This window comes from Buceros rhinoceros, unplaced genomic scaffold, assembly GCF_000710305.1.
Source record: "Buceros rhinoceros silvestris isolate BGI_N320 unplaced genomic scaffold, ASM71030v1 scaffold4390, whole genome shotgun sequence".
NCBI lineage: Eukaryota > Metazoa > Chordata > Aves > Bucerotiformes > Bucerotidae > Buceros > Buceros rhinoceros.
Genome location: NW_010391153.1, coordinates 27,566 through 41,264, shown reverse-complemented (window position 1 = coordinate 41,264; position 13,699 = coordinate 27,566). Strand labels below are relative to the sequence as shown.

Below are 13,699 nucleotides of genomic sequence, written 5' to 3'. Positions count from 1 at the left end.
GGATAGCTAAAACTACCAAGATAAATGTTCAAGGTCAGGTGCCTTAACATACTTCACCCTGATATCATAAGAGAATTTCAGTGTGCACTTTTTTACTCTTTGGTTCCTCCAGTTCAACAGAACTGATTAATGACATCAGCAGAGCGTGGGCCTCTAATGTAAGAAGGGAAGAGGAGACCTAAGTATGTTCCCTGCAACAAGGAACTCTGCTGTGTCCTTATCCCACAGAGGCATAGGATGGTCAAGAGACCTGATACTGGTATGAATTTTGTAGAGAAGACTGAAGAACTTCCACTGGCTTCTTAGCGGACTCCTCCATTCCCATACCAGAGATGTGGTACACATTTGTGACTTCAGTGGAAGAGCAGATGACAGTAGAAGAGGAGTATGCACTTCTTGTGGAAGACACATGGTTAGACGATCACAGTATTTAAGTTTCCAGGATACGCAATACATACAGAAATTTTTGAACTCTATAAATTCACATTTTCACGAGTAGTCATCATTAATTCATTCCGTGTTACTGATCTAATGTAAGAGTATTTTTACAAGTGTTTAATAAGACCGTGAAGTGTGGTCTTTGCCAAATATCTACTCCTGTCTCTCTACACAGATAAAAGACATCTCGATTTACTGTGGGATTCTAAAATAACAAGTTGTAGCCATAAGCCAGTCTAGATACAACATTCAGGTCTATGATACCTCTCTAAAGATCTCTACAGTGTGGAAGAAAAAGTGGTGTTACCCTTTTTAAAATTCCTAGTACTGGAACCCAGAAATATAATTACAAGTTAGTTGTTTTATAGCAGATATTAAAGTAGAGTTCATGCTGAAGCTGGACTGTGATCAGATCGATGATAAAGACAGAATTGTATTATACAAAAATACATTTTAAGTGAACTGTAGAAATAAGTACAAAGAATTTAGAATAAATAATAGAAATTATTATACAGTGTAAAATGATGATACAGGATCATATAGATCAAGTTTAAGGAATTTAAATGCCCAGCATAATGTCACAGAGTAGGGAGAAAATACCACTTTCATGATTGCAAACCAAATGAGAAGCTGAGTGGAAGTCTCTGCAACCAAAGGAGCTGCTCTCCATTCATGCTGAGTTATCTGTGTTTGTGGAAACACCTCCATATTTGTGTGATAGACTTACATATAAAGAACAAAGAAGGAATCTTCCATTAACAGCGTAACTAGGAGATTTGAGAGACAGAATATACTTGAGAAGGAGGAGTTTGATGCCAGTTGCATCTGAAGGAAGAGGCCCAGAAAGAAAAACTTCATCAAGAGGAGACTTGCTGTCTGAGTCCCTGGGGACTACGTGTGGTGTGTTCACCAGCTATATAGCCAGGCCTCCTTGATGAAAGAAAAACTTTTTAGGAACCCTTGTGAAAGGTTGGTTATATAAGGTTGAATTAGCCACATACATGAATGTGGGATACTGTGGAAACTTATCTGCAAGATCATAAAGGACATGGATGACTTTTTGTTATAAACCTTAATTTTACTTTTGTCTATGTAATTTTGAAGGGGTTTTGTTTTAAAAGGCTCTAACTTCTAATAAATCCAGGCTTTTACATTTAACAGCTTGTTTATTTATCACTAGGGAGCTCACTGTAAGAAAAACGTTTGGCCAGATCCACAGTGGAGCTGTGACGAGCTTGGAGTCTCATCACATTTTGTTTATTGGGTAGTAACTGTGAAGGAGGTTTGTCTGATCTGTGTTTTGAATGGGATATTAATGATCCTAGAACATAGTAGGCTTTGTTGTTGCTAGCTATTAAAAAGTATAAAACTTAATGTGTAGTTTCTGAACTTAATAAATAGACCAGCAATATAATTCTTATTATTTAAAATATTCTGTGTACAGAAAGTTTGATTATTTTTGGAACAGGGTAGGAAATGGAACTTGCTGCTCTTAAGGCCTCATGCCAAGATGTTTGACAAGAAAAAATAAAGTGTAAGTATCAAAAAGAGGCAAAATGAAGTAATGTGAGCCCATCTAGCTTACAAAGAGAAAGGAAGAAAGCAGATTACCTTTCCAGAGGTCAGTAGTAGAAGAAAGTAGGAGAACCTTATGAAAATGGAACAGTTAAAAGTATGGTTTATACTTCTACAATTTCATCCATCACAAAAGCTACCTAAAGGTCAAGGTGGATGTGGGCAGAGGCAAATATTAACTGGAAATGTTGTGACAATTGCTTTGCTGTTGAGGACAAGTAAAAGATTTAAATTTAGTGGTCACTTCAGTGATTTAGATTGCACGTTCATTTAATTTGATGGTGAAACAAATGTTGTAAAGTTTATACCGTTTCTAAGGGGAAACTTGAGTGATGAAATTATACTTGTAGTGGGAGTTTGAAGAGACAATTGTGTGAAAGAAGTCTGTTTCCTGGTTATCTCCTCAGTTAAATGCTTGACATTAGGAACAAGCTTGCAGTGAAACCTGTTGAAAATTAAACAAGCACTCTGTGAATGAAGTAACACTTTCTATTAACTTTTAAATGGTAGTATTCAACTTGCATGATATTTCAGAGTTGCTGGTATTTTTAAGCTGCAGGTTATTTCTCTGTGAGAGATGCTAAAAGTAGAAACATCAACAGCCTGTCATTTTTAAAGCAAAACTGTTGGTTTATGTGTCTTTACACAGAGAGACCTCCACAGACTTAAGGTTCACATTCTTACTCTAGTCCAAATGCCAATTTTCAACCACTTTTCAAATACGCAGCTCTTGAGGAAAGTGTGTTCTTTCCAACTCATTACAATCCAAGGATGGACAGAAGGTTGGGCATTCAAGAAATGTACGAGGTTGCAAATTCCAGTAACATCTGGGCTTTTTCCAGAATGGTATAGTCAAGGGAAATAGCTTTGAGAAATGAGTAGGAGGAGCAGAATTTGACTTGGGTTAGTAAACCGTCTTGTCTGCATTTGCAGAAGAAGAGCTAAAGCATCATATACAACTCTAAGGTGTGATTCCTTGCAATTTTTCCCAGTTGACAGACACCCGATGGAAAAAGAATCAGTTTCCTTTGTATACGGTATAGAGGCACCTCAGAGATTCTGCCCATGTTTAATCCCGTAGAATTTTTACCCTGCTCTTTCCTATTAGCTAGAATGGTATGAAATCTCTCTAATTTTATTTTTCCGCAAATACAGGAATTTCCAAAATAAACAATCATCTGAGTAAAAAACTATGTCAAATGACACAGTACTGAGTGGAAATCATTTTGAAGGACGTGGCGTTTATACTTCCCAAAGCGGGTTGATGCCTTTCCAAATTACAAAAAACCCCAAACCAAACCAAAACATGAAAAAAAAAACCCAAGCAAACCCCAAAAAAGCTCAATGAAATTCAAACTGAATTGTGCTAAATTTTGTTCCAAATTGCATTTATATTACAAGAAAAAGATGTTATTCTGGTCAGCCTTATTGCTTGAATAATGGCATACTCAAATCTTTACATATTCATCAGACTTCTCCAGAGAGCAGGATTCCGGGAATTTCTTGAACTTCTTGATTATTTTCTATCCAGAAAGGACCAATTTGAGTGCATAATCAAATGTCCTTCTTTGGCCATATATTAAGTAGTGTAGCAAACACTGTATTACATGAAATTCTAGAATACCTGCAGAACACTACTTTGACACTAAAATTCCTGGAGCAGAGGAGAAGCTCGTTTTCCTATTACAATGTTTTTGACTTGTTTAAAGTTCAATATTTTGTGCCTTCAGCTACTTACCACTGGAACTCAAGTGTAGTGCTGATGTTCTGAAAGCTCTGAAGAGCTCTTCTGAATGACTGCAGAGCAATTACTTGTAGCATACTGCGGTGTCTGTCTGTTTTGTTTTTGTGATGTATTGTTTTTCATGTAGAAATTAAAAAATGACAGCTGTGTTGAGCCAGAAGCTCTATGGGACAGAGATTTGGAGCTGACATAGTAGTTATCATTTCAACGTTTATGAAATTCTTGTCCTCTCTTGCACTTGAATACTGCATCTTCTTCTGCGGAGTACCCTTCCAGGCAGATTTTATGATTTTAAATAGGAGTAGATGTGTCTGGCCGTGTCACAAAGTTGAGTGATTCTGTAAATTTTGTGCTTTGAGTTTGTTTTTCATGATGTGGAGATTTTTTTTTTAAGTTGTTATTGGCAAATGGAAGGTAATTTAGTAGAGTATAATCAGCATTAGAAGTATGGATATGTGGGAATCTGCATTTGAAATATTACTGAACTGAACTTTGTTCTAGTTGCTTAGTTTTATGAGATTCTTGTGGCTTTCTTTATGGTCACTAACTTGAAATTCCTTTCTAGTGTAGCTTTTACCTCCTAAAAAATCTACCATGCTGTTCTTGTCTGAAAATTGAAGGCTTGTTTAGTTAGTGTGTTAAATCCAATGCAGCCAGATTAATTAAATGATTATGTTGATACTTTCAAATGCATTCTCACCAGAAGTGACAAAAATTAGAGGGATTTGAGATTAGAAGACATGGTAGATCCATGCATTACCGAGACTGTTGCCCCAGTTAGGTCTTGCATGCTTCTGTGGCTTAGTAGAATGTGGTAGAAGATACACTCTTAATTCTACAGGTTTTGAATGATTATGTGCAAGCTGCCTGGTCCTGAGACACCTTCCATATTATTGACTATTTAACAGTTATAGTTTATGTGGGGAGGTGTTACTTTGGATAGTACTGCAAATTTTCTGGAAGTCTTTGAATTGGACTTTAAAAGCTGTGGTGTTTTTAAAGACAGTACTTATGGATGGTTTCCTCGAGACTTAGGTAAACGTTACCAATAGCATTAAGTTACCAGGAGTATGGTTTTAAGTATCCCACAGGCAAAATCTCAATGTTCATTTGCATCTGCAAGCATGTCTGGCTTCCCAAATTAGGTAATCTTCCAAACAACAGTTGAAACTAAAGTGGTTTAGTCCCTTTTACAGTTCACTTGTCTATATTGTTGCATTTTGTGCTTCATTTGTTTAAAATGACCTTAATTAAATGTGAAGCACACTATTAGCTCAGAGAATTGGGCTTCTTTGCTCGTTTCACTTGTTGTTGCGTTATTTTGCCAAAACATGGTTTGTACTCAAAGGGCCCAATCCTGATGTTAGTGACATAATGCAAACGAAGGGCAAATTTTACTTAATTTGTGATGTGGAATTGGGGTCTGTGTTTCTGTCTGTACTGTACAGATTTAGTAATTACACAAGAAGATTAATCATATTTCTTGGAAACAAATAAGCTGACCCATACTGATTTAGAAATGAAGCAAAATAACTGTGAGCTTTGCCTGCTCAAAACCAGAAATTTTTGTTTGAATTACCAGTTTAGGGTTTGTTTTGTTGTTTTTTTATTTGGTTTGTTTGTTTGTTAGTTTGTTTTTAATTTCTAACATGCTAATATTTTAAAAAACAATAATATTCAACAATATTCTGTTGTTGAACTGTAGAACTGGAGCTTTACCATTACAAATAGATCTGGGGTTTTTTTTCCTCTCCTGCCATGATTTTAAGGATCAGAGTTCCAGAATGCTTGCAGCAGCCTTGTATTTTTCTGTCAGTTCGTGACAAACCAGCTACTGTACATTCATATAGAGCAGTACAGTCCTTGCCACTGGCAGTCTCTCTGTGACAGAGAGCCTAGCCTGTAGGCTGACATAAAGTGCAGCCTGTTGTGAACTGCTAAATGGGAGTCTGCCAAAAACTCAGCAGACAGAACTAATTGGGGAGAAAAAGGATTTTTGTGCCCTCATCTCTCCCTCTTCAATTTTTTTTACAAGACGGATATTGTTAAAGTAACTTGTTTATGTAAGATTTGTCTGCCTCTATTTTCTCATTGCATGAATCATTTTTTAACTTCAAGTCTTGCACCACAGGTCACTGAGCACTTCCACATGGCGGCTGGCACAGGACCAAACTCGAGACACGCAACTCATCACAGTTGATGAAAAATTGGTAAGGATTTTCTACTGCGTACTGCTATGATACAGCCTTCAGGGTTATTTCTGCACAATAGGCATTCAGTATGGTATTCTACGTTCTTCTAGGAAAGCCGTATAAATGTGTACAAAGAAACAATCCTTCATATATTTTAAAAGGAGAACAGCAGTAAAACATAAGTATGTGAAGGAAATACAGCATTCGAAGTGTTAAGCGATATAAAATGATGAGTACCTTGTTCATTGTTATTATATTATGGCCAAGGACCAGTATGAGCTGTAATTTATAACAAGTTTTTTCTTTTTGAAATCTGGATGTATTTTCTGTGTACTGAAATTATACAGTGTTTGCCCTCTTCCTGAAATTATGTTCATTAGGACCCATATTACTAAAGAAACTAAGTAAAGAAGCATCATGCAAGGTTATTGTTACTACGCGCATATACTCTAGCTTTTGAATATGCATGAAGGTTAGATTACAACTAGGAACAAATGCATAACATTCTTCTGCTAATCAGTAGCAGATCAGAAATTTGGCAATCTTTTCTTGTAAGTTCTTCCGTAATGTGTGGTCTGGTACTCTAGATGCAACCTGACACTTATGTTTACATTATTCAATAGTACAATTTTTGTAAGACTTCTGGGGGGGAATGTGTTTTCATTGGTTTTCATATCACTTTTGAATTTTCAGGGAAAAAAAATTCCCATCCCATGTACCAGACAGTTCATATTTTATGTACTTTCTTGTATCCCTGAAACTATATTAACTATAAGAAGTATTTGGAATTTGTATTTATAAATTGAACATTTGAAATGATAACTACAAGTTCAGACAGCTGAAGTTTAACAGGCTATTGGAAAAAACACACCTGCTTTAACAACTCTTTGGGGCTATTTTTTCCTCATGCCTTTAATATAAAGGTAGTAGTTACTCACAGGTAAAAAATCCAGGATTTTAATACACTATTTTCTGAATTTAAAAAGTAATAGTATAATTGTAGGTTTAAAAATTAGGAAAAAAGATTACTGTATTCTAGCAACCAATATTATCTTGCAAATCTTGGGATTCAGGAAATTTCATTTAATGTACAAGCATTCACGAGTCACTATATAAGTAAGATTCACCAAGTCAATCGACCTTCATTTCCCTAAATGATTTATGAATTGCATTTGATTATTTCTTTAACATTTAAAAAAAACCCCAAACCCTAAGGTTTTTATAATACTTGAATTTACAGTATCACATTTCTCTATTGTGACCTCAGCTGGTGGATACATAGATCTGAAACTACAGTGCAAATAAACCCACGAAATAAATGCTCTTCTATCTTCCATGTTGTATTTAAATATACATTATCTTAAGTTATGAGAGTTTATACTTCCAGCTGAGTTAAAATGATACTAATTTGAAATACAGCTATTCTGTTCTCTTAGTGTTAGTGTAAATGTATTGTAAATGAAGTGGTAATTTCTAATATCCTGTGTTCTCAATAAGTTGACGACACTCACACAGTTGCTGGGGATTTTTTTGAGACCTCATAGTGGAAGCCATTGAATAATTTTGTTTAATTTTGTTACATATCATGTATCTAAATTATTATTTTATCTTCAGTTCTTTCAAGTATTAGGTTAAATGTCAGACTGAATAGTATTTTCCTACAGTGTTGTGCATGTAGGTGCACATTCTAGATGTACATTTTTTTTTTCTGAGTTTATTGTAGGGCTTGAAACAAGATGATAGAAAATTAGAATATTATTTTTAAATTTTCATTTGTAGATTTAATTATGTTTTCGAAGAAGTTTCCATAATGACATAAAATAGCTGATAATTTATGTTCTGTTATTGGGCAAAAATTTATATCCCATTAGTAAGGAAAATCTTGACAAAGAGGTTTGATGTGGTTTTCGACTCTTTCGGGTTTAAGAGAAGCTCTCTAGACACATGTTAAACCTCATGAAAAAGTAGACTACTGTATTAATTTATTTTAGGATGTTGTAACATGTTTTCTAATCTTAGGTAGTAGGAATATTTACAACACATTAAAACTAATTTAACACATTATAGAATTTTCTGGTTTTTCAAACAATGTTGCTTAGCATGAAAAAATCATTTTCATGCAAGTTGTAATTGAACTGTATTCCAGAAGTTTATGCTTCACTTCTAGTTAAAAAAGACCCCTCCTCTTATATTACTGCCAGATATATGCATCCTATTGTTAGATACCAGTAAATCATATTTTGATGGATTTGTTGGCTTTGTCATCCTTTCATTTTTCTTTTTTTTAAAGCCTGGCATCACCTTACTGGTGGTTTGCACGTGCATATCCTAGTAAAATGGGATATGGTTTTCCTTGCTTACCTCTCTCCTTGTAACTTCTTTTGAAACTCTTCTGTGATCTCAAGTTTACAAGGCTAGTAGGATAACACTGTGGTTATTGAAAACTTCTAACTTTGTATAGTAGTTGAATTAATCTGTCTGTTTCCAGTTCTGTATATTCCTATGTGTACATGGATCTGCTAGAACTTGGTCAACAGGGACTCTTTGAATTCTGTAGAGTCCCATTTGGTTCTGTAAGTACTAAAATATTCCTTGTCCTGGGAAACACAAATGAAGTAGAAGGGGGAGGGGCATCTTGACACTGTATTATTAAGTAGTAGTCAGATGCCTTCTTACTGCAGCTGAGCATGTGTTGAATACAACAGAAAAATGAGTTCTAATGAAACAGTAGAAAATACAGTAGTCTAGACTACGTTAACTTTTCATATTAGAAAAAACTGAGACTCTAAAATGTAAAAAGAGTTAAATGCTCAGCTTATGTAGAACACATCCAAGAAATGATATCTTTGTCTCAGTTACTAGCTGTTTTTAGTGAATATTGGATAAAATAACTTCTAATGAACATTTAAATCTGAAGAAAATAATATACAAAATAAAGCTAAACAGAAATTTCGTTCTTTCGTCACATTTTGAATCTCTGGCCACCAATTAGGTCATATTCCAAGAGACTGGACAAATAGCTGTGTGAAGAGTAGTCTTCCAAGACCCTGCTTGCATTAGAAAATTTTGGCTATAAAGGACAAAGGCTGTTGGCAGCAAATCTCCCTCAGGTGATACTACAAATGATTTGACTGTTTGTGCCTATGGAGTAGCTAGCTTCCATCATCATTATAAAAAGTGTCAATGAACTTTGCCTAAAATGGGCGTTTGAACTGTTTTAAATTATTGTGATTTGTTTAAATTGTTGTTAGTGGGGTGCATCAGTGGTGTTTGTTGTAGCTAAAACTCATGCAGTTCAAAGCCCCATCCAACCTGACTTTGAACACTTCCAGATATGGGTCATCCACGACTTCTCTGGGGAACCTGTTCCAGTGTCTCACCACCTTCACAGTGAAGAACTTCTTCCTAATGTCTAATCTAAACCTCCCCTTTTCAGTTTGAAATCATTGCCCCTTGTCCTATCTCTACACATCCCGTCCCTCGCCATCTTTCCTATAAGACCCCTTTAAGTACTGGAAGGCCACTATAAGGTCTTTTCAGAGCCTTCTCCAGGCTGAACAACCTCAGCTCAGACTGTCCTCATAGGAGAGGTGCTTCAGCCCCTTGACCATCTTTGTGGCCCTTCTCTGGACCCACTCACCTCCGTCCATATCTTTCTTATGCTGGTGGCCCCAGATCTGAACACAGTGCTCCAGGTGATGTCTTACCAGAGCAGAGTAGAGGGGCAGAATCACCTCCCTTGATCTGCTGGCCACACTGCTTTTGAGGATGAAGTTCAGACAAAGATCAAAATGAGCACTAAATGCTGTATACTGCAGCACTCTTGGACAAAGTGGATTAATAAGTGGACTTAGTGGATGAGTGAAAGGCTGCAAATATTGTCTACCTGAACTATAGTAAAGCCTGAAGGGGGGTTGTAGTGAGGTGGGTATCAATCTTTCCTCCCAAGGAGCAAGTGAGAGGACAAGAGGAAATGGATTGGATATTATAAAGTATTTCTTTTCAGAAAGGGTTGTAAAGCATTGGAACAGGCTGCCCTGGGAAGTGGTGGAATCACCATCCCTGGAGTTATTTAAGAGACTTTAGAATTGTAGATGTGATGATTAGTGACGTGATGGACTTGGCAGTGTTAGGTTTATGGTTGGACTCGATGATCTTAAGGGTCTTTTCCAGCCTAAATGATACTATGATTCTAATACCTATCAAGAAGTAGGTACCAAGAATCTTAGCAGCTTCCTCTTGGCTGTCTAGAGGTAGCAGTCACTGTCTGTTGTGTTTACTACTGGATAAGCCAGGAGTTGTGGTGTATTAATAGGATCTCGGAACATTAACCTCTTCAGCAAAGAAGTTGCAGAAACACTCCAGTCCATGTTTTTTTTTTGAAGACTGTATTAGTAGCAAACATCACACAGTGTTTTCAGGATTGAGTCATAGTTTGTTCACCATCCAAATCCCAACTTTGGCTAGGTTAAGAAATTAGTGAAATTGTATAATCTTTGTTTGATTAGAGAAGCATAGATTTTGCTACAATAAACAATGATAATACTGCATCCTAAGATAAAATACACAAGTGAAAACTTTGAAATATGAAACTTTTTCATATTTCAATCTGATAGTCTCAATCTGATAATGCTGTGAAACAAAGGACGTAGCAAATCAAGCTTTAACAAGCTTTTAAAGTCTTTCATTGCTACCAGCCTTTCCCAGGAACCAAGAGTGTATAATATATTTTACTCTGAAAACCAGAGCAGTAACGTGTCATAAAATTACGTGCAAGACAATGTGACATTTCATTTGAAGACTGTGTATAGGAGCTGGTTTTGGAACTTGGTGAAGAGAAACACTTGGTGCAGCATGCATTTATTAAAGACAGGCTTACTAGATTTCCTTTTCTTGAAACTACTATTCAGCCAAGAATTCTCAAGCATTACCACTGTGTTAGATAATAAGGGTATATTGGATGTTCTATGTTTTGGTTTTTCAAAATGCTGTTAACCCTTTGTGGGTATTCCTTGAGGGTGAGTTCAATCTGTTCCTAAAGCAACGTCATGGGATAAAAGAATTTAGAATAATCTTTTCTTTGTTTAATCCACTCTAGCTGCACTATTTGTTCCACAGGTTACTGTAAATGATTCAGTTTAGGACAGCATTCTTCATTAGATGAAGGATGTAACTTACAGATTTTTGTGTGCCTTTTATGTATGGCTCTGTGATACAGAGTTGTCATATTCAAAGGGTGCTTGGTACCAGCATAGAAATCAGGGTGGGTGGGGGTGTCAGATGGGTATCAGGTGTCATCCCCTCCCCCTAGCCACTACGTTTTTCTCCTCTAGGTTGTATTCCTTCTAATTTTTTTTCTCTCAATTAGATCAACAGTGTGCATTTTGCTTCAGAATAATGAAAAATAATAAAAAATATTTTATGAAAATGAGATTAATAAAAGTGTTTTTTCCACCCTTTGCTTTGCAGGTATGTTTTGAGAAACAATTTCTAGCTTTGGCCAAAATGGGCTTGTATGTGAAGCTGAAGTACTTTTTTCTGTCACAACTGTCTCAGATAAGCAGGTGACAAGTATTTGAACTGTGTTGACTTGGGATTCAAGAGAAAGGAAGAGTTGTTTTCTGGTGATTTATAAAATATTTAGTATGGTGTGTCTTGTCCTCTCATTCCACTTCTCATGCAGTACTTAAGTGTTTGGTTTGCATTTGATCATCTGCAGTTGTGATGTCTGACACGTAAATGATACTAGTTCACAGTGTAGAGGGTAAAGTATAAAATCTCATTCTAGAATTACTTCAAAATTAAATGCATTCTTTCAATAAAAGTAAAATATTCAAAAGAGAAGTAAAAATACATATACATCTACTTTAATAAAAGTGTCTAATTTAAGAGTGGACTTGCATAGAGTTAAATACCTGAAGGCTTTTACTTTTTGTAGTCACTGATAGTTTATTTGTGAATCTGTGTTTTTGCTGCAAAACTTAATCTATAAAAAAGTTCCTTTTTTTGTTTGTTTTTAATTTACATAATTTGGCAAAGAATTTCTTCTTTATAGTTTTGGAAGGTAATTGCATTTGGTCACAAGCTCAGGTCTAGCTGTGTGTGTAGTTGCCAGATTATCTAGCTCTGTACATATTTTCAGTACAGCAAATTCACTGTATTTTGCTGTTTGGCAAGTAAGTTTCTCTTTGGTTGGAATATCCTACCTCAATTCAGCCTGTACTTCTTGCTACGACTTGTTTTTGTAAGCAGTTGTAGTTTGATGAAGCCTGCGGTGGTTTAGAAAAGCTGGCTGGCTGGATACTGATAAAGAGCTTTCTGTAAGAATGTCTGCAGGCAACAAGTTACTCCCCATAATAAAGAAGTTTTCTATAACTCTGACAATCCAAGTAAAGAAATTGCCATCACCTTTATAATTATTGCTGTATTACTAAATTTCATCATGAGATAGTTTTGTTCTTCAGAAAACTACACATTTTCCAAGTCATCCAGAATCTTGTATAAAGTGGTAACATAGTTGTCTCAATGACAGCAATTGCACTCTGGTATCTTTGTAGGTTTATTTTAGTTTTAGGATAGGGTAAAACATTTGGATACCTTTGTCTGAGAGCCTTTTCTTCTGGTGCATGGTAGTGCTATCTCTGCTGGGTATTGGAAGGAGGAGTGTCTGAGATGGAGGTTACACAACTTTCTAACATCTCGAGTGTCTGTTTTGTCTGGGCTTCCTTCATGCAGCATTCTTGTGCAAGAATTTCAAGGCTTTAGTCTGGAGCACTGGGTCAAAGAATACGTCTCTTTGAACGGAATTCAGGCATTTTTTTTGTTTCATTACATAGTATTTAATTTCTTTATCAAAGAATACTAGTTTTGAAGAGCTTGCTATGATGGCTGCTTAGGACAAATTAAAGGAGTACTATTCTGCTGTGTTTACTTTGGCTGGCTTCCAAAGGGTTATTCAACATGCAAATACTTGTTTGGTTTTCTAAGTCTAAATATGCAAGCAGTGTTCTAATCTGCTAGAAAGAATAAAAGCAAGCCATTGATATAGTCTAGAAATAAACAGGAGTAAGAAGTAGCTTAATTTTTGGACCTGTTTTGTTTAGTAGGTTTGCTTTTTAAAGACTAGATAGTATTTTCGTGTTCTCTGGAAATAATACCATTACCTGAACGTTTTCTAGAACAACTAAATTAATATCCCCTGTTACAAAATATTTTTGTAGATGGCAGGAATTCTTGTCCTGTCAGGAATAGTGAACAGGAGTCCTTGCTTTTCTGTTCAGTCAAGTGTGTCTTTCTGCATTTTTGTAGTATGTCTAAGTTGTAGCTTTAAGACACAAATACAAGCCCAGTAACAAAGTTCTCTGTACAGACTTGGAAGCTGATTCTAGTCATGAAGTTCTAGCCGAATCGTTTTATCAAGTCAGAAAGGAAAACCTTTCCTTGTCTGGAAAGCCAAGTAATCCTGTGGGCATCCTTCAGCATCTTGGTCATGCTGCAAGAGAGCTTGGTGCTTCTTCAGTGCTACCACTTTTTACTGAGAAGATCAGTAGTGAAATAGATCCAGATACTCTTCTGTTTCTTGAGGGCTTTTTATGAGGTATCTTTGAACTACTTTGAGGGCTGCTTTCTCAAGCTAGGAACATTAACCTGTGTTAAGTGGGGACATGGACCATGGAGAGAGCATCTGATGTTCAGATCCAGAGTTTTAATATGCAGTTTAGTTCTTGTGTTGTGAAGCAAGCACTGTAGG

General features: G+C 36.0%; 1 protein-coding gene across 1 annotated transcript in view; it reads left to right on the top strand.

Moving 5' to 3' along the window:
- Positions 1–332: 332 nt before the first annotated feature.
- Positions 333–13,699, top strand: part of NDUFS4 (NADH dehydrogenase (ubiquinone) Fe-S protein 4, 18kDa (NADH-coenzyme Q reductase)) — a 32,490-nt gene continuing 19,123 nt past the window's right edge. The window contains exons 1-2 of the mRNA XM_010140303.1: positions 333–412; positions 5,889–5,967. Coding sequence (XP_010138605.1) covers positions 333–412; positions 5,889–5,967 — 159 coding nt within the window. The remainder of the gene's footprint in view (positions 413–5,888; positions 5,968–13,699) is intronic.